This window comes from Taudactylus pleione, unplaced genomic scaffold, assembly GCF_031769625.1.
Source record: "Taudactylus pleione unplaced genomic scaffold, aTauple2 ptg000186l, whole genome shotgun sequence".
NCBI classification, from domain to species: domain Eukaryota; kingdom Metazoa; phylum Chordata; class Amphibia; order Anura; family Myobatrachidae; genus Taudactylus; species Taudactylus pleione.
The window spans coordinates 5,469,366-5,490,596 of record NW_028284588.1 but is presented as its reverse complement, the minus strand read 5'-3'; the positions used below and the strand labels follow the sequence as shown (position 1 = coordinate 5,490,596).

Below are 21,231 nucleotides of genomic sequence, written 5' to 3'. Positions count from 1 at the left end.
CCGTACAGATGATGAGTTCGAAGGCAAGACAAAATGTCTCTGACATGTAGACGATGGGATTACAGGTTCTCTGAAAAAATTTAAATATTGTCTAGATAGACTACAAAAAATTTGTAAAGGACATCTCAGAAGATTTCATTGCCATAACTCTGAAAACCTTCTGGCGCATTACATAAGCTAAAAGGTATCACCAAGTACTCATAATAGATGTCTCGCGTATTAAATGCGGTTTTACACTCATCCCCTGCCTTAATACGGATTAGATTATAGACTCCACAGAGATCCAATTTAGTGAAAAGGGACACTCCACGAACTTTATCAAAAAGCCCCAAGATGAGTGCCAAGAGATATCTATTCTTTACAGTGATTCGATCCAGCCCACGGTAGTCTATGAAGGGTCTAAGACCCCCATCTTTCTTCATGACACAGAAGAATCCGGCCCCAGCAGGAGAGGAAGATGGGGCAAGATTTTCTTTTATGTAGGCGGACATAGCAGCTGTTTCCGGAACCGAAAGAGGGTATATATGGCCACGAGGTGGCATCTTCCAGGGGATTAGCTCGATGCCGCAGTCTCAAGGGGGTGATGGGGAGGCAATTTGTCTACAGCTTTTTCACAAAAAATGTCAGAGAAATCTTGATATGGTTATGGCAGATGAGAATCTGGTTCAAAAGTCAATTGTTCAGACGTAGGAAGCTTCAGGGGAAGATTCAGTAGAGACTTGTTGGGTTCGTACTGGAACAATATGAGGGAGACACTGGTGAAAACAATTGGATCCCCAAGCCAGTACATGCATAGTGGACCAGTTCTGTGTGGGGTTGTGAGTTTTAAGGCAAGGTAGACCTAGGACTAGAGCATAGGGAGTTTTAGGTAGAACCAAGAATTCTAACTCTCTTGTGGTAGGCATCCTACCAAAGTGAAACGGGTAAAGTGTGACCCCTCCAAGCGGCATTTGGGTTTAAGCTGCACCAAGCAAGCAGGTCGCGGCCCTTTGGTCAGGTATCCGGCACAAGTAGGAAATGGAAGAACACTATCACAGGAAAAGCACAGGAGAATAATACTGGAAGTTTTGCACTTGGGTGATGTACTGGGTACACACTCTGTTGATGCAGGGCTGGCACAGGAGAATGGCACTAGGAGATTATACTTTGATGATATACTAAGTACACACACTGTAGCTTTAGACGCATAACTGGCACAGGAGAATGGTATTAGGAGATTGTATTTAGATGACATACTAAGTACACACACTGTGACCTCTGATGCAGAACTGGCACAGGAGGATGACAGTAGGAGATTGTACTTGGATGACATACTGAGTACATACATTGTGGTTCCAGATGCAGAATTGGCACAGGAGGATGACACTAGGAGATTGTTCTCGGATGACGTACTGAGTCCATACACTGTGATTCCAGATGCAGAACTGGCACAGGAGTATGACACTACGGAGATAGTACTTGGGTAATGTACAGATGACCTGATTCAGACCTGCTCGCTAGGATGCGTTTGCTCATAGCCAGCCAATTTTAGCATTGCGGGCATGCGTACGCATCGCAGTATGTGTGCGCAAACCAGTGCGAGAGATCAGGAAGCATTTGCTCGCTGTGCATAGACTGCCCAGCAGAGTGAGTGACAGGAGAAGCCATTTGTGGGTGGTGACAGGGGCTGGCCATTAACAACGGGGGAGAGGAAGTGCGAACACAGGCGTGCATAATTTAGAGACAGCGTCATAGTGCATGTCACCGGGCTGGTTTTTGCACTGAAGTGCTCGCAGTGCTTGCGGTAGGGTAGGGTCAGTCACAAGCGCTGTGATCGCATCTGATGGTACTTGATGGTTGCATATACTTCCTGGAGATGACGTGCGCAAGTGGGCGTCTTAAGATAGGCTGGTGGGCGTCTGCATACACAGAGCGATCGCACGCCAAGACATAGTTGGCGTGCTAATGCCTTGACGTGCGATCGCTTGCCTTCCCAAATTTGCATACGCATCATGCGAGCGAACGCATCTAGCGAGCGGGTCTGAATGAGCTCCTGAGTACACACCCACACCATGGGTAAACATTAGGAGAGTATCGCTGGAAAGAGCTTGGAACCTGGAACAGCTAGTATACACTGGAAGTAATGACATTGTACAGGCAACTTCCTGTTGTCTGGAGCCTGGCTAAATACCCTAATGTAGCAGTCCATTGGAGGATAGTTTAAATAGGGAAAGGAAAGTACTCTCTTTTGGTTGGGGCACAAGTTCTACCATATGAATAATAAAATATAACTTTCATTGTATTTGTTAAAAATAATAATAATAATCCGTAAAAGGACCAAGACAAAGACAGACAACATTTACACATGTAGGTGAGGCAAAGGTAGCCTCAAGTAAAGAGAAACTCAAATCATGTATCTATGGATACCACTAAGATCAATGAAATAATTATATCAAGGTGAAAAAATTGTATCAAATAAATACACTGAATTAAAAGGGATACGCTCCCTTGATGAAGTCTAGGTATACACACACCGCAAATCAATAAAACACACAATACAATGAATACTATTACACTCTAAATACAGTGAATCCCTTGTGGAACAAGAGGGAAGAAATAATGTATATTAATGATATTGACAAGACTGCCACTCCAAAAAGATTTCATGTAGGTCCCAAACTGGGTAAATCATAGCCAATAATCAATAACATATGGTAAAACAGTATCATTGATACATATTCTGTCACGGTAAGTACTATACATTCAATCAATGTTGGTGAGATTGATAATGAATAGTTGTTACTATGCGGGTATCAAAGATAATGGAGAAAGAGATAGATACCTCCCATTAATGGCAAGGGTAGGTGGCTGCTGTATCTCATGTACAGTTGTAATGAATGAGACATGAGCGAGCCCACCGCATATACCATGAGGGTATTATAAATAAAGTGACATCTACTGTTCACTCACTTCAACCACTGTGAGTCTGGTATCAAATGCAGGCTCACTAGTGAGAATTCGGGTGAGAAAATGAGTGTCTGAAAATTGAGAGATAGAATGAATAGATAAGGGTTGAGTAGGGGCGTGGGTTAAATGAACAGCCCAAATGTGTAGGACAGTCCTCACTGGAGGCCCAGTGAACAAACACCCATCCCTGTTCCCTGCCTGAAAGAGAGAGAGGAAGTCAGCTGATCCACATAGTACACTCTCACCCCACTGATATCAATAAAGAAAGCGCAGTGGGAACATTCGATGAGGTGGTGTGGACAGCGTGTCCCTGAAATAGAGTGTACCTGATGGTAAATAATGTATTACGGCAGTGTTGTGTAACAGGATGATCCCTTGATATAGTATGGGTAGTGCACACGCCGCAAATCAAAAACGCATAATACAATTAGTTAAGGTAGGGCTAGAGGGAAGTAAGGTCAGCAAGAGCTGGGGGTAAGGAGGGGTAAGTGCAGACAGAAAAAGAAAAATAGATAGGTGTCAGATAGGCGCTGCCAAAAACTGCTAGTTCAAATAGGAGTATGTCAAGCTCCAAAAGATTAAAGATAAAGGATAAACAGTTGAACAGCACTGCAAAAAATGCAAATATTGCATTAGTAGGAGACAGATGTATTGTTGGTGATCTTGCCGATAACGCTTAAATAAAAATATATTTATCAATTAATACGTGTGAATAAAATTACTCCAACATATTAACATTCAACATGAATATTACACTAAAAATCCCAATATGGCTCTGATATACAAAGATTTCATACGGCTTTAAATGAACAACAGATTTATTGCTGCATATAAAATTCTATATTTAAAAAGTGTAAATAAAATCAGTCCAATACAATAGTCACAGGAACAGAAATGACAAAGTAGCATAGTCACTGTTCAGAAAGTGCAGACAGCAGTTGCTACAGTGCTGGGAGGGGGCAAAGAAGGGGTTAGAGGCACGTAATACTGGGGGTAGGGAGGGGGCAAGGGTAAATAGCAGGAGGAAGGAGGTAACCACTTCCCCATCAGCTGGGAGCCCTCCATTCACTGTTGTCCGTGTGCTCCTCCCTCCTGTCCCACGCAGTGTTCATCTCAGGGCAGGTTCCAGGTTTACTAGCAAACAGCCTCACTTAAGGTTCTGGGTAAAGCAATGTCCAAATGCAGAATGCAATGGGGGCCAAAGAGAAGGAGAAGGGTAGAACAAGTGACAAAGAAAAGGGTAAAACTAAAGAGAAAACAAAGGGGGACAACACACTGGGAAAATGTAGGTATAAAGAGGGATGGGAGGGGGACAATCAGTAGAGGAAAAATCAGAACAGTGGGAACTGCAGAGGCATTTCAAAACCATGAGCTGAGGAGGGAGCAGTCCAATAATGCCCACTACTACAGAAGCTGGTAATCAAGAGGAAGGACGTCCACCACCCCACGGCAGCTGTAAGCAAAGGGAAGTAGCAGACAGACTTCGTTGGCACAGCATCCCAACAAAAGGCACAAGGAGACAGCAGGAGCAGGCTCCGGAGCCCACATCCACGGAGAGAATCTAGGAGTCTGGTGGTCATGGAGACAGGTCCAGCGCAGGGGCAGGGAAAAGCCATCACTGATAGGGACCGCATCAATAGCTAAGGCCACGGGCTTCCAGCAAATGGGAGAGCAAGAATCAGGTAAGTTTAGAGACAGATACTACACTTGGAGTTAGAGCGATGGAGCCTCCCGGTACCAGCATGGGAAACTTACACAGTCCCTACAGTCAGGCAATCCTCGATAGAAAGAGTACTGTACCGAGCAGGAGACTACTAGGGGTAAATTTACTAAGCTAAGAGTTTGGGAGAGTTTGCGAACTCTGGAGAGTTTGGGCATTTTTTCCCACTCTCAAATTTACTAATGTCAAACTCGGGAGAGAGATCTCCTTTGCTACGGGTAAATACTGGAGAGTTAGCAAACTCTCTTCAATTCACCATTGGCAAAACTCGAGAACCTTTTCACTAGTGATGATAGGATTCTGGAATTTACCAAGCAGAGAGTTTCTAAACTCTCATTAGATGGGAAAACTCTCCTGTAAAAATTCGTGAAAAAAATACACCTGCCCGTGATCTGAGTTTGGCAGAAACATACACAGATCGCTGTGATCCATGTATGTTTCTGTTTGTAAATATATAAATAAATAAAATTTAAATATCAGAAAAATAATTACATAGGGTCCCCCCCTAAAAGCCTAACCAGCCCCAGGCTTGCCAGCCAGTCCTGATTTCTAATATAACGGGGAACAAAATGTGTAGGGTTCCACCATAATTTAGAAACCAGCACCAGGCTGCAGGGCCAGTCCTGGTTTTAAATAATATGAGATATGGTAAGAACTTACCCTTGTTAATTTCCTCGTTGATATGGAAACTAGATACCGCCTATAGAAGAAACCCAGGACGAGTGCGCAGCACAGCCCTGTTTCTATGAAAAATTAGAAATGGAGGTCTACATGAGAGAGCTCCCAATTCCAAAACCCTTCTGGCCGAAGCAATAGCCAGAAGGAATACAGTCTTAATGGTTAGCCATTTCAAATCCACTGAGCCCAGTGGTACTAATGGCGGTCCTTGAAGAGTCTTCAAGACCACAGCCAGATCCCATGGTACCACAGGTGGAACAAAGGGAGCCTGAATAAGAAGCACCATTTGCATAAAGGTGCGGACATCAGGAAGCATAGCAATACTACGATGAAACCACACGGAAAGTTCAGACACCAGTACCTTCAGGGAAGCTAGGCGAAGACCCTGGTCTAAACCCGCCTGTAGGAAGGCCAGAACTCTGGACAATCTGAACACCTGAGGAGCATAACCTCTAGTGCGACACCACTGGAAGAAAGCCTGCCACACTCTATGGTAGATGTTGGCAGATGAAGGCTACTGAGCTCTCAGCATGGTGTTAACCACCGAGCTGGAGAAACCTCTGGACCTTAAGATGGCAGTCTCAATAGCCACGCCGTCAAAGACTGCCGACTCAGGTCCGGATGAAGGCAAGGACCCTGAGATAGCAGGTCCTGATGTTGAGGCAACAACAGCGGAGTGTCCACTGACAGACTCTGAAGATACGTGTACCAGTGCCGCCTGGGCCACGCTGGAGCAATCAGCAGTAGCGTGCCGCCTTCTTGCTTGAATTTGCGTATCACTCGAAGAAGAAGGGAAGAGGTACGCATACTGGAAGGTCCACTTGACCGCCAGAGCGTCCACTAGACAAGCCTGTGTGTCTCTTGTTCTTGACCCGAACATTGGCAGTTTGTTGTTGTGTCGTGAGGCCATGAGATCTATCTCTGGAAGGCCCCACTTGTTCACCAGTAGCTGACACACCTCCTGGTGAAGAGACCACTCTCCTGGATGCACATCTTGATGGCTGAGAAAGTCTGATTCCCAGTTGAGAACTCCTGGTATGAACACTGCTGATATTGTGGTGAGATGCTTTTCCGCCCATACTAGAATGCGGGACACCTCTGTCAGAGCAGCCTGACTGCGAGTCCCTCCTTGGTGGTTTATGTATGCCATCGTGGTGGCGTTGTCCGATTGTACCTGCACAGGTTTTCCCTGCAGGACCTGTCTTGCTTGCTGGAGAGCCTTGAATACTGCCCGCAGTTCCAATATGTTTATTGGAAGAGCAGCTTCTACCGATGTCCACCTTCCCTGAAAGAAGTGTGGACCCATCACCGCTCTCCAACCTCGGAGACTGGCATCTGTCGTCAGAAGGGCCCAGTCTGCATTCCAAAAGGGGCGCCCCTTGTTCAGGTGAGCCGTCTGTAGCCACCAGGCCAGAGATAATCGCACCTCCAGGGAAAGCACCAGAGTCTGTGTCTTTATCCTTTGGGGCGACCCATTCCATCCGGAGAGGATCAGCTTCTGCAGAGGTCTTGAATGAAACTGGGCAAACTCCACCATGTCGGACATGGATACCATGAATCCCCGTAACCTCATTGCTGAGTGAATAGACACCCGGCGACTCTGCAGGCAAAGATGGACCTTTGCCTGTAACGCAGAGATCTTTTCTCCCGTCACCAAGATCCTCTGATGTTGGGAATCCAACAGAGCTCCTAAATGGAGCATCCTCTGTGATGGTACCAGAGAGGACCAATTTATCAGCCAGCCAAGAGACTGCAATACAGAGACTGTTAGTTGCAGATGGTGCTGAAGTTTCTCTGAGGACTCCGCCAGTAACAGGAGATCGACCAGATAAGGCAACAGGCGGACTCCCTGCAACCGCAGGTGGGCTGCCAAGATGGCCATAACTTTGGTGAACAGCCGAGTTGCTGTAGCCAGACCGAAGGGCAGAGCCTGAAACTGGAAGTGGTCCTTGACCACTGCAAATTTGAGGAAGCACTGGTGTGCTGGGACAAAAGGGATATGCACACCATGAAATCCCCAGGTTCCATTGCTAAAATAATGGAACGCAGGGTCTCCATCCTGAACCGAGGAACCCTCAGAAATTTGTTGAGGGATTTGAGGTTGAGTATTGGCCGGTAGGAACCATTGGGTTTCTGCACCAGAAAAAAATTGGAGTAATACCCCAATCCCTTCTGAGACAAAGGAACTGGCACTATAACTCCATTCTGGAGCATCAAGTGCAATACCTTCTTGAGTTCCCGGGCCTTGTCCTGATTGGACATAAGGCCCGTGGTGAAAAAACGGCTGGGAGGCCTCCTGCGGAAGGAGAGGGCGTACCCCTGAGAGACCACTTCTCTGATCCATGTGTCTGAAGTGGTCAGACACCAGCTCCGGGTGAATTTCAAAAGTCAGTCTCCCACTTTGGGGTCCCCCAAAGAGAGGCCCGTCCCGTCAGGCCGGAGGTTTGTCATCGGACTTGGGAAGAGGACGTCTGGTATGCCAAGCCTGCTTCTTAGGCTTTGCAGGTTTCTTAGCGGCAGTCCTTCTTGGGAAGGACCGTACCCTGGACTTATTCTGCGTTCTGTAGGGCCGAAAGGACGAAGAACCCGACCCTGATGGGACTGTAGCTGATGGCAAGCACGCAAACTTAGCTGCTGCTAGAGTGGCCACAATTTTGTCCAGGTCAGGGCCAAATAGGACATCTCCATTGAAGGGTAAACCCTCCAAACCCTTTTTGGAATCAGCATCCGCCTTCCAAGACCGCAGCCACAGGATACGACGAGCCTGCCAAGGAGATCCTAGCCGGAAGCAAGCCCATATCTAACGCTGCCTCATTAATGTAGGTAGCTGAGTCCCTTAAATTACCCACCAACTTCACCTGCTCAGGTGACAAGTTTGGGTCCAGGGATGCCTCCCGGGTATCAGCCCACTGTTCCATGGCTGTAGCCACCCAGCACACAGCCATAGCTGGTCTGGACACACCTCCTGCAAGGGAATACATAGATTTTAGACATATTTCACCTTGCGATCTATGGGATCCTTTAAGGAGGACAAGGAGGGTATTGGCAATGTAGCACTTCTTACTAGACGTGTGAATCCACTCGTGGCGGGGTCTCCCATTTAGAAAAACACATTTTCTGCAAAAAGGGTATGCCACCGCCATACATCTAGGGAGCTGGTAACGTTTACCGGGCGTTTTCCACGCCTCCTCTAAATGATCCACTAGCTGACCAGATACACCGTAGCACCACCTTTAATATCCCTGAAAAAGGCATATTTTGAATTGGCTACAGGAGGTACGTCATCCTCAATAATCAAAGCCGTGCACACCGCACGTATGAGGCCTGGTATATAGACCTTAGACGCCGTCTCTTTATTACGGGAAGTGTCTGGGTCTGACAGGTCCAACATCTCACCGTCACTTGTCGTCACATCATCCTGATCACCCTGATCATGCTGAGATTGCAGCTGACGCTTCTGCGGCCGCAATGACGACTCCCCTTGTAAAACATCTGACAGATGTTGCACAGAGGTAGACAATGAGCTAACCCACGCAGGTTCATGGATGACCTGAGGGGGCGATATCGGGAAACTCTGAGGTACTACCAACTGTCTGGGGAACCCCTGAATAGGGGACAACACCATAGACTGCTGTGAGACCCCATCTGGGGAAATGCAGGGGGTGTCGCCAGCTGGCCCACTAGGGTTGTAAGTGCCTAGCAAAACAAGCCCACGGTAGCTCTTGCACAGGTGCAGTGACAGAAATTGGCCGTGCCTGTCTAAGACACGCCGTACATAACCCATCAGCGCTACCATCACCCTCTGCCAGTGGTACGAAGCATATAGTACACTTAGGCTGAGTGGAGTGCTCAAGCTCACTGTCAGACATCCTGTGTGACCCGGAGCTGTATGTGACAGCCGCACTCACAATAAACTGTATAGTGAGGTAATAACCGCCTTGCAACACCGCACCGCAAGGGCTGTAGCAGAGAAGAAAGGGATAGTTAAAAATAAAATGACTGACAGTTGTGAAAGTAACAGGCAGCAGCTAGCATTAAGTCACATACAATGCAGAATACAAAAAACCCTGCACTATCTGCGCTTTATCAACTACACACACCTAAGTCTGGTAGGAAACAGCGCTGCATACACTGACCTTGCACCGGAGGAGAGGTATGCGGGGAAACCCAGACCACGATGCCACCGTTATCAGCGTCCAGCAGCGCTTGCCAAGTTGTTCAGAAAATGGCCGGTCCGAAAGAGGAGCGCATGCAGATGCCTAACCACAGTGGAGAGGCCATGTGGAGCGGGGGAGGCGCCGGCTGCCGAGCAGGGAAAGCGCACTCCCCTGGCATGCATTTAACCCCTGGGACGCTGGACATTACTGTTTCTGTCCAGCCCGCTGTCCCAGGGGGTAGTGGAAGCGCAGGGATCAGTAGGCTGGTCCACACTGCAGCCAGTCCCCAGGGAGCCCCCTGCCTGGGGACTAAGGACTGTGTTATTCGGCGAGGACCCGAAGCGGGACCTCGCCGCTTACCTGCAAACCCCCTGAGTCTGGCCACAGTCCGGGCAACCGGGGTCACCGCTAGCTGTGACCCCAGTTACCCACCAGGATCCCCGGATCTGTACCGGCGTTCTGGTACCAGCGGGGTGTAGGAGCGACGACATGGACGTCACAGCTGCGTTGAAAAACTTCAGGGGCCTTAGAGACTCCCACTCTGTACAGTGCATCCGACTTCGGCCAGGCACCGACGAAAACTGGGTGCCTGAGGCTCGGGGGCGGGGTATAGGAGAGGGACCCCAGTGCATCCTGGGAAGATGGAAGATTTTTAACTCTGTGGTGCCTGGATGTCTGCCGCCATCGCCTATACCCCCAAGGTATCCTGTGGAACCCTATGGAACCTGAAATACAAATAGTGGGAAAAAATTGCGTAGGGTCCCCCCTATATTTAAAACCAACACCAGACCCAAAATGGCCAGGCTGTAATGCCACAGCCCAGAAACCCTTTTACTGAGGCTCTGGGGCCAAAGCATTATCAGCCCAAGCCGGGATCTCATGGGAGGTGGGGAGCCCCCCAAAAAGGTGTCCCCCCCTCACCCTTAACCCCAGGCTTTGTCTGAAGCCCGGGGGCTTTTCCCCGCACCCCTGGAGTGTTGGGTACGGGGGTAATATAGTGGGGAAATATAAGTCAACTATTGTATTTTACAGTGGGACTACAGGTTCCAGTATGCCTGTCCTTTGGCATTTGTGGAACTACAAGTGCCAGCAGACGGCGGCACCTGTACCCCCACTGTAAAACAAACAGTTAAAGACAAAGACAAAACACACACACCGTGCCAAGTATAACTTTATTACATACCCAAACCGATTCACACATACTTACCTATACCATACTTGCCAACTCTCCCTCATTGTCAGGGAGACTCCCTGAAATAGCAGCAATCTCCCTGTCTCCCTGAAGAGTCTAGAAATCTCCCTCATTTCACCCTTACCCCCATTATGAAGCTGATATATTATTAAAACTAAGATATATACATTCAAATGGGATCATTAGTGTCATTTCCTTGCATTGGTTATTATAAGGCACAATGATCCCTATGAATTTCTGCAATGTATTAGTGTGTTTTCATCAACAAACAGATCTTACTGACTGCTTTTGTGCTGGTTACATTTAGATGTAAGTCAGGTTTAGGACACGCCCCTCAGATTTATCAGTACACGCCCACTGTAACACGCGCTCATAGGTGCTGCTTTCACAATCTCCCTGAAATGCTTTTTCAAAAGTAGGCAAGTATGACCTATACCAGATGCTTCTGTCCTCTTCTCCAGTAGAATCCTTAATGATTGGCCCTGCAAAAAAAAATTGCATACTCACTATCCTGGCGCTGGTCTCCACAGTAATCCATGGACTTTGCAAAAAAAAACAAAAAAAAACGAGTTTCCCGATCCACGCACCCGGTATCAGTCTGTGTGTTGCCACAAATACTGATACCAGCCGAATGCCAGCTGACGGGACTGCACGGGGTTTGCACGTCCCGCCAGCCAATCAGCGGCCGCTAACTGTACAGCGGCCGCTGATTATCTCCGGCTACTGATAGTTCCCACCTGGTCCCAGCAAGCCTCCCCCGCATGCTGGTACTTGGATTGGAGAACCATAAGTACCAGCATGCGGGGCGTTTTTTAGTCTTTTTTGGGGGGGGGGCTATGTCATTTTTTTTACTTTTAAACTTTTTTTTCTATTTACAGGCAGAAACATACATGGATCACAGTGACCTGTGTATGTTTCTGCCAAACTCGCAGATCACAGGCAGGTGTATTTATTTCACGAGTTTTTACAGGAGAGTTTTCCCATCTCATGAGAGTTTAGATACTCTCTGCTTGGTAAATTCCAGAATCCTATCTTAACCAGTGACAAGGTTCTCAAGTTTTGCCAATGGTGAATTGAAGAGAGTTTGCTAACTCTCCAGTAATTTCCTGTAGCAAAGGAGATCTCTCTCACGAGTTTGACATTAGTAAATTTGAGAGTGGGAAAAAATTACCAAACTCTCCCGAGTTCGCAAACTCTCCCAAACTCTCACTTTAGTAAATTTACCCCGTAATGTCCAAAGTACACATCCAGGTATTCAGGGGAAGATCTCCTGAACGATCCAGTTTATTCAGAAGGTCTGTCGTATCTTTAAGATATGTATTTTCCGCTTGTACACAAGGCTGAAGATAGTAGTCAAGATACTTGGAAATATTGCTGTAATGAGAGTCCCTTGCAGATAATAGGCTGACCTGGAAGTTATCTAATCTTTTGTGCATCTTGGCAAACAGTATAGTAGATGTACTCTTGGGAAATAATTTTTTAGGAAGGCACAGATATCCACCATGTATAATTTTATTTTGAACAGCTGGGTCCAATAATTCTCTCCTGTATACATCATTTGGATTAGTGTTTACTTCTAAGGATACTTTTGCATCTGACAATTGGGAATCTATCGCCATTTGATACTGTAGTACGTCCTGTACAACCCCTCCCTCCTTGTCAGCAGGTCGAATTACTACATCACAATATGCTGCGTCCTGTCCATTCCTGACAACTGCAGTGGTTTGCGGTCAATCACGCCATGGCTCCAGCTTCCACTGCAAAATTGCTGAATTTTTGGGCAGGGATGGGGCCACAAGGACCTGATTCACAGCACAATGCCCACTGCAGTTGCCCGTGGGACCTCATCCCTTCCATAGGGATGGCCACAACTATACAGCCACACATTAGTGACAGCAGACGCAGAGCCAGCAGGTGAGGGGGACTAGCTAGCTGACACACGGTATTACACAACAGCAACAGCTGATTGTGTAAAACAGGGAGACCACACACCCACAGAGGCAGGGCAAGACAAGAGTAGCTGCCTTGACCGACTATGAGCATAGAAACAGTTGACGGGCCTGCTGACTGACAGCTGAGCCTGTCAAGACAGCAGCACACACAGCTAGAAGAGGGGGGACGGCAGGCCAGCGGCCCACCTATCCCAACAGTGGACGTAGTGAATTGAATGCGCTGCTGGAGGAGTCTGGCGACAGCGCGGCGCGGGGCTACTACTGGCTGATAGCATAAAAATAAAACCATCGGATGGCTGGACCATGGTTACCATCGATGGTGGGAAACTATCTGGTTCTCTGCCATCAATAGTAAAACCATCAGTGAATGACCACCGTTGGTTTATATCCATCGATGGTTGATACAATGGCTAACACTCCATTTCCTGTAGTGGAATACTACAAGGTTGGCATGGCAACTGTTATTTCTGCTCTCTAATAAAATCAAGCAACATTTATAAATCTTAATAACCTACATTAGTCTCCCTAAATGTATATATAACCCTTTGTTCAATATATACACTAATCGTAAAATACATGATATAACCACAACTACACATCACTGCGCTCAGTATGAACAGTCACAGTCAGCACAGTATAACTCCTGCACGTCACACTCACAAAGAATCACACACACAAGGCCCTCCCTTCCCATCTCATACATTGCAAGCAGCAGCTCACCATGATGGTGCGGTCACCTGATACAATATGTATAATCCGGGACTAATCTAGCGCGGTCACATGACTTTGATGTCATCGAGTTGCTGCTGGCTGGTAATCTGCATTTTCCAGGATCAAACATGGCGGCTTGCACAGTTCATCTTTCGCATGCTGCTTTTTCTGTCAACCGATGCCCGCATTGTGTGAGCTGGGGTCGCGGGGATTTGCTGGCTTGTGGGACCTGTCACTCCATAGCATTGTACAGTCCTCAGGTACAGTAAACACCTTTTAATCGAAACAAGTGTAAAGAAGGCATGACAGTAATTTCCTATGAGGGGAAGCAGATGAGTACTGACATCCTGAATTACATGATGTATCTAGTGACAAATTAATACCCTATGAAAGTATATACATGGATACACGTTTTAAAATAAAATAAAGCAAAAGGCTAATGCATCCATAAATAATATAAGGGATAAATATATAATGACAGCAGTGTATAGATCATAACGTCAGCAGTAAACAAAATAACTACAATATTAATACATTTTTACATAGTATCTACAATCTCTAATTTCAAGTTACCTATTAAATATTTGGACAAAGAGGTGTTCTACTGTGGTACTATTTCTCTTATAAACAACATATAATAACCTGCTCAGTTTTTACATATTTTATTATACATACTCAATCTGTATTCCCAGTACCTGTTATTAGTCTGCATGGTGTATGTTAAGGTTATTTCCAATCCAACTTCTAGTTTTATCTCTGTCCCCTCTATGCTGAAGACACAGTAATACATTATGACCACTAATACCTCTTCAGAAAGCAGAGTGAGGTAACCATTCGACTGGCTGCTCCCATCACTATACATTGTCCTGCCATTACTGCAGCAGTGTTATCACGTGTAGAAAAATATAGGGAAAATCAGTGAGATATCACACTTTACCCAGCTCATGGCGCCATAGTAACCATTGACAGGTTATTGGCCCTCCTTCAGAGGCGGTCGCAAGAAGCGAGCGCTCTCGCTGAATGAGGGCGGCTGCTTCACTTTTCAAGTGCGGCCTCCTGGTCGCTAGCTAAGCTGTAGGTTACCACCCACAGCTTTAGCAACCGACCAGGTTGATGGTCGCGTTGGTCAAGACCATCGGGGCTTGTGACAAGACCCTAAGGTTGGGTCTCGGCAACCGCAAGCCCCAGGGAGCTTCCTGCTCTGATCCAGCAAGAAGCTCCCCGCTGACATCACTGCTGATGGCCAGCCATTGTATCCATTACCGTCTTACTGTTCTGTCCAAATAAAGTACATAGAGGTGCACATGTGGGACTTGCAGAGGAATGCTCTGACAAAATGCTACCATGAACAAGTGTGCAGGAGCACTTAACTAAAACAGTTATTTATAATTAGTAATTCGGATTTCTCAAAGTTAATTCATTGTTAATGTACAAACATTGAGGATAGAGCAATAAGTAGTATTAATATAAGCTGTCAGTTTTTAAGGGAATGCCTAATAAATTCGATAATTAAATATTGCTAAATCAATATCTTGCTCCTCTATAGGGATTTCTCTGACCCATAGTATGCAATTCAATTAGAAGCAATGTATGCGAGATACTGGCAATGTACTACTGTGACATTGTTTGAGCACTAGCAGCATAACCCTATATTGCCCATATATCATGCTTTTTACCTTGCAGCCCTATAAGGGTGCACAGGAAAATACAATAATTCTACTGTATGTACGGAACGTGTGTGTACTGCACATCACCCATACATTGTGCCGGAGTGTGCAATCTAACATTGCACTTAATTCAATTGACTCCATAGTGTTCTGTTTATTAAAGTAATTCTGGAAAACAATGCATCTGATTTAGCAACTTCAATTTTCAATTTTATTTGATTTATCTAGGGGGGAATTCAATTAAATGCAATGTTGAATAGTGCCGGGAATGAGTTCCAGGAGCTGTTCAATTGGCCATGTTGTTAACCCCGACTAGAGGATTTCTGCTTGCACTCTCCTGAGATAAGAGCAGAAATTCTACTAAACCAGTGCCGCGACGCTGGTTTCTGGCTTAGCGCGTGCGCCAACAGCTTCGCGGCTGGCTCTTTAGTCGAAACTTGCATCTCCCGACTTAAGGGCAGGATGGGGACAATTCAATAGCTCCGGGAACTCATTCCCAACACTATTCAATACCGCTCTGTCTTAACGTAATGTAACATAATGTAGTCCTTTAAACATCTTCGTTGGACAACTGATACATTTACATACATAAATTAATGGTAGTGACTGTCGAAGATTGTTTTTTACTTGATATTTTTTTTCATACAATGATGTAGATTGAATTTATTGATTTGTGTTGCAGGTGTTCTATCTTTGTGTTTCCTTTGTCAATGCAATTGCATATTTGTATATACTGTGGGGGTTATAGTGTTCCCGCTAGGCTGCCTTAACAGCCTGCGGGAGCCGTTCTCACCCACGGGATGCAGTGTCCCGCGGGTGGACAAACATGCGGTGATCCGGTCACCGCCGGAGAATAGACGCCGGGTGCATGCGCCCGGCATCTATTCTCCCTTTCTGCAGCGCTTGGGGGCTCCCCGGCATGTCCGTAAGCGCCGGGCACGCCCCCAAGTATGACGAAAAGGTAGTTTTTGGAAGATTTACGGTCGGTTTTGCAAACCGACCATTTACTAGAGTCAAATCCAACCAAAAAACCTGACTTTGGAACATCGGACCAACAATCGATTATTTATTATAGTCCAGAATAGGATCCGCTGATTTACTAATGGTTGGTTTCAAAACCAACCATAAAACGATAGCAAACCCTTCCAAACAATAGACCTGCTTGAGTTTGGGAGAATCATTGCACAGATCACTATGATCTGTATGGGTTTCGTTAGGTTAAAATGTTAAAAAAAGGGTTAAAAAAAAAAAATTATGCCCCCACCAGCCAAATCACAAACCAGCCTGGACTGATATTAGAAAATAGTGGGGAATCAACGGTGTTGGTATCCCCTTATTTTCCAATAATCTGCACCAGGCTGATTCAGTCTGGGGGATAATGCTATAGCAGGAAGAGACACAGCGAGGGGTCTCTCTGCTATAATGTTAACCAGCCCCATACTGGCCAGCCCAGGGCTAGGAATTCCTTGTAAAATGCGGTCCCCACCGAGGAACTACCAGCTCTGGGCTGAAATTATCCATGGTGGCGATGAATGCAGGGTTAATGGTAATAGATACTATTGTTCTTTACAGATGGACTAAAAATCCCAGGCATCCTGCCCCGCCATTACAGCACTTGCGGAACAACAAGTGCCAGCATGCCCGGGCAGTAAGTACCCGCTGGCTGTAGTCCATCTGTAAAGAAATTATTAAAATATCCACAAGACTTGCACACCAACTGTTGAAATATTTTATTATGAAAAAAAAACACACATCCCAAATAAACCAATTTCATACTAGCCAAATCATTAGCTGGCCTCTTCTTTGTTCAATGTAGGCATCCAAAGGACAGACTGCTGCCAAGTGCGAAATGACAGGACGCTAGAGGACACTGTCATATAAATGAATGGGGAAGTGCTGATTGGCTGAGAGGGGGAACAGTTGCTATGGCAGTGGCCACGCTCATCCATTATGTCAACGGTTCATGCTGGTGGTAGTGTAATGATTTGGGGAAAATAAAACATTAGGCCCCTTGATATCAATTGTGCTTTGCTTAAATGAAACAGGCTATCTGCGTATTGTCACTATTTACTGGGTATTTAGAGTTCAGATTTTTAGGACAGTGAAGTGACTTGAGAAAGGATGTTTACACTTTACATTTCAGAAACGTTGCACTTAGTCTCATTATCACTCTTATCATGTCTGTTTTTATCAATAGAAGTTAGACAGTGCTTTTTCCTACTTTAACAATATGCTGCACTTTTTGTTTACATTTTGTTACATCCATAGACAAATATACAGCACAAAGGATACAAACTATAAATTATTGAAGAAAGCTATGTAGGTTTGTTGGACTAACGACAGGTTCCTGCTTTTCCTGCATAACTGATTATTATGTCCCCCACTGTCATGGTATAACTCATTCTAATTGCTTATTGATTCCTGGAGAGTTCGGGAAAGACATGACTGGATAATGTTGTAAATTTAGGTCTAAAGCTGGGTACACACTATACAATTATAGAGCAGGTCATGAAAAAATTGTAGGATCGGCATGATAATTATATAGGTGTGTAAATAGTAACGTTAGCCAATAAATGTCTCCAAACACTCCTGCAACGGTCGTGTCAGGATTTTCGGTCCTGCTTAAAATTGTGATGCTTGACCTACCGATCCCCTAGTAGAAAGCACATACGAGATAAAAAATAGCTCAGTGTGTATAGGGTGCACACTGATTAGATAATTTGGGTCGTAGCGTTTTTCTGATTTGCAGAGCTGATCTGCAAGTGTGTGCCCCAGCTTATAAACCAAAAGTCAGGAGATGTGCAGAATTTTTACAAAGGCTTGTATGGTTATGCATGCACTGTTCAATCATTGACCCGATCAGCTGATCCGGTTGATAATTGAACAGTGTATTGCCACGAATGAGCAGTAATTACTGGACTGTCGGACATGCACAGTTGTCCAGCATGAGCGAAAGATCCAATTAGTGCTCCGATTTTAACTATTTGATATGCTGACAGGCTAAAAGCATCCAATATCATTACCATAATCTGTCAGTGATTGCAAGAATAATGGATGTTGTCATATAATTGGTCTGACAGACAGTTTTATCTGAAGGTTTATGCCCAGCCTTATGCTGGCTGGGCTGTGTTGTGCAGTCTGTTGTCCATAGGGGCTGTGTCCACTCCAAAGTCCATAGGGGCTGGCTGGGCTGTGTTGTGCAGTGTCCCATAAAGGCTGTAGACCTAAAGGGGTGCTGTAGTATTGTCCAGGGGGTGCTCTGTCCATCAGGGGTGCTCCCCCCCCCCCCCCCAAGTGCAAAAAAAAAATATTTGTCTGTGTGTGTGCGCTGTAGCCGCATGTGCATCAACAAAGTTGCGCCAAGCGTGCGCCTGTGTCATAAGTAAAGGGCCAGCTGGCTAGTCTGTTGAAGGGTGGTGTAACCCCCAAAGTACCTGAAAAAAAATAAAAAAATATATTTCTGTGTTTGTGTGCGCCTTAGCCGCACGTGCATCAATATCCCATAAATGGAGGACAAAAATTTGTCCGATAATAATAAAATTGGGAAAGATCAAGAACCATTTCCTCCTAGTGCTGAAGCTACTGCCACTAGTCATGCCATAGACGATGAAAAGCCATCAACGTTGTCTGCCAAGGCCGATGCCCAATGTCATAGTAGAGGGCATATAAAATCCCAAATGGCAAAGTTCAGGAAAATGACCTTAAAAAATAAATGTAAATTGTCTGAGGAGAAACGTAAACTTGCCAATATGCCATTTACGACACGAAGTGGCAAGGAACGGCTAAGGTCCTCCCCTATGTTCATGACTAGTGGTTCAGCTTCACATGCAGATGGAAGCCCTCCTCCCGCTACAAAATCAAACAAGTTAAGCTGGCAAAAGCACAGCAAAGAACTGTGCTTTCTAATTCTGAGAAGATCTCACAAATCCCCATGGAGAGTCCAAGTGTGGCGACGGTTGCAATGCCTGCCCTTCCCAACACTGGATGGGAAGAGGTGGCTCCTTCCACCATTTGGACGCCCTCTGCAAGTGCTGGAAGGAGCACCCACAGTCCACTTGCTGATATTCAAATTGAAGATGTCACTGTTGAAGTACAACAGGATGAGGATATTGGTGTAACTGGCACTAAGGAGGAAGTTGAGGAGGATTCAGATGGTGAGGTGGTTTGTTTAAATCAGGCACCGGGGGAGACAGTTGTTGTTCGTGGGATGAAAAAGCCCATCACGGTCATGCTTGGGTAGAAGACCAAACATTCCACCTCTTTGGTCTGGCAATATTTCTATCCAAATCCGGACAACTGTCTTGCCATATGTACCATGTGTAAAGGTGGAATAAGTAGGGGTAGGGACGTTAACCACCTAGGAACATCCTCCCTTATACGTCACCTGCAGCGCGTTCATAAAAAGCTACTGTCAAGTTCAGAAAAAATGTGGCTAAGACCGTAAGCAGTCCAGGGACACCTAAATCCCTTTTTCCTGTTGTATCCAAGCGCCTGCAAACCACACCGTCAACTCCCTCCTCGTCAATTTCCTCCTCAGTCAGGATCGGAAGTAGTCCTTCAGGCCATGTCACTGGCATGACTGACTCTCCTATCCGGGATTCCTCGAGAGGATCCTGCATTGCTACGCCGAATGCTGCTGCTGTTGCTGCTGGGAGTCGTTCATCATCCCAGAGAAGAAGTAGGAACACCACTACTTTTTACTAAGCAATTGGCCCTCCAACAGTCCTTAGCGAGGAGGATGAAGTACGACAGCAGTCATCCTGAAGCAAAGCGGATAACTGAGGCCTTGACAGCTATGTTGTTGTTAGATGTGCATCTAACAATTAGTGCAGTGGGATTTAGACAATTGATGGAGGTAGTGTGTCCCCGGTACCAAATCCCATCTAGATTCCACTTCACTAGGAAGGCGATACCGAGAACGTACAGAGACGTCAGACATAGTGTCCTAAAAAATGCGGTTGTACCCAATGTCCACTTAACCACGGAAATGTGGACAAGTGGAACAGGGCAAACTAAGGACTATATGACTGTGACAGCCCACTGGGTAGATGTATCGCCTTATGCAGCAACAACAGCAGCGTCACCAGTAGCAGCATCTCAGAAACGCCAGCTCTGTGTATCACCGGTTTCAGTAAGAGGCACACCGCCAACAACCTCTTAGAGAAACTGTGTGCCGAAGACTGGAGCGCCAGCAAATACTCTTGAACCTGCCCTGCCATCACCTAAAGCAAGAGGTTGTGACGCGGTGGAACTCAACCCTCTATATGCTTCAGAGGATGGAGGAGCAGGAACAGGCCATTCAATCCTATACATCCACCTATAGGCAAAGGTGGATGCACCTGACTCAAGCGCAGTGGAGAATGATTTCCGTGTTGTGCAGGGTTCTCCAACCCTTCGAACTTGCCACACGTGAAGTCAGACACTACCAGCTTGAGTAAGGTCATTCCCCTCATCAGGCTTTTGCAGAAGCAGCTGGAGAAAGTGAAGGGGGAGCCTAGATGGAGCGATTCCGCTCGGCATGTGGGACTTGTGGATGAAGCCCTTCATTCGCTTTGCCAGGATCCCAGGGTGGTCAATCTTTTGAAATCAGACCACTACATTTTGGCCACCGTGCTCGATACTAGGTTTAAAGCCTATGTGGTGTCTCTCTTTCCGGCCGACACAAGCCTGCAGAGGTGCAAAGACCTGCTGGTGAAAATACTCTCAGCTGAAGCCGAACGTGACACGTCAAGAGCTCCTTCTTCATTTTCTCCCACAACTGGGGCTGCCAGGAAACAACTTAGGCATCCTAAGCAAACCGCTGGCGGTGATGCAGGGCAGACAGGACCAAGTTTAGACATCTGGTCCGGAATGAAGGACCTGGCAACAATTTCTGACGTGTACTGTCACTGCATATGATAATGTAACCATTGACAGAATGGTGGAGGATTACATCAGTGACAGCATCCAAGTAGGCATGTCAGACAGTCCGTACCTGTACTGGCAGGAAAAAGAGGCAATTTGGAGGCCCCTGTACAAACTGGCTCTTTTTTACTTAAGTTGCCCCCCCTCCAGTGTGTACTCCGAAAGAGTGTTTAGTGCAGCCGGGAACCTTGTCAGCGAAAAGACGTAGGAGGTTGCTTCCACAAAATGTGGAGAAGATGATGCTCATAAAAATGAATTATCAACTCTTCCAGGGAGACCAGCCTCCAGAAAGTACAGAGGGACC

The 21,231-nt window shown here is 46.2% G+C and overlaps 1 protein-coding gene across 2 annotated transcripts in view; it reads left to right on the top strand.

Moving 5' to 3' along the window:
* Window positions 1-13,403: 13,403 nt before the first annotated feature.
* ELP2 (elongator acetyltransferase complex subunit 2) overlaps window positions 13,404-21,231 on the top strand; it is a 175,751-nt gene continuing 167,923 nt past the window's right edge. Inside the window, exon 1 of one of the 2 annotated variants that reach the window (XM_088476287.1) lies at window positions 13,404-13,616. In XM_088476287.1, the coding sequence (XP_088332413.1) occupies window positions 13,485-13,616 (132 nt within the window). In that variant the 5' untranslated portion in view covers window positions 13,404-13,484. The remainder of the gene's footprint in view (window positions 13,617-21,231) is intronic. The other variant, XM_088476288.1, reaches the window with a different exon arrangement.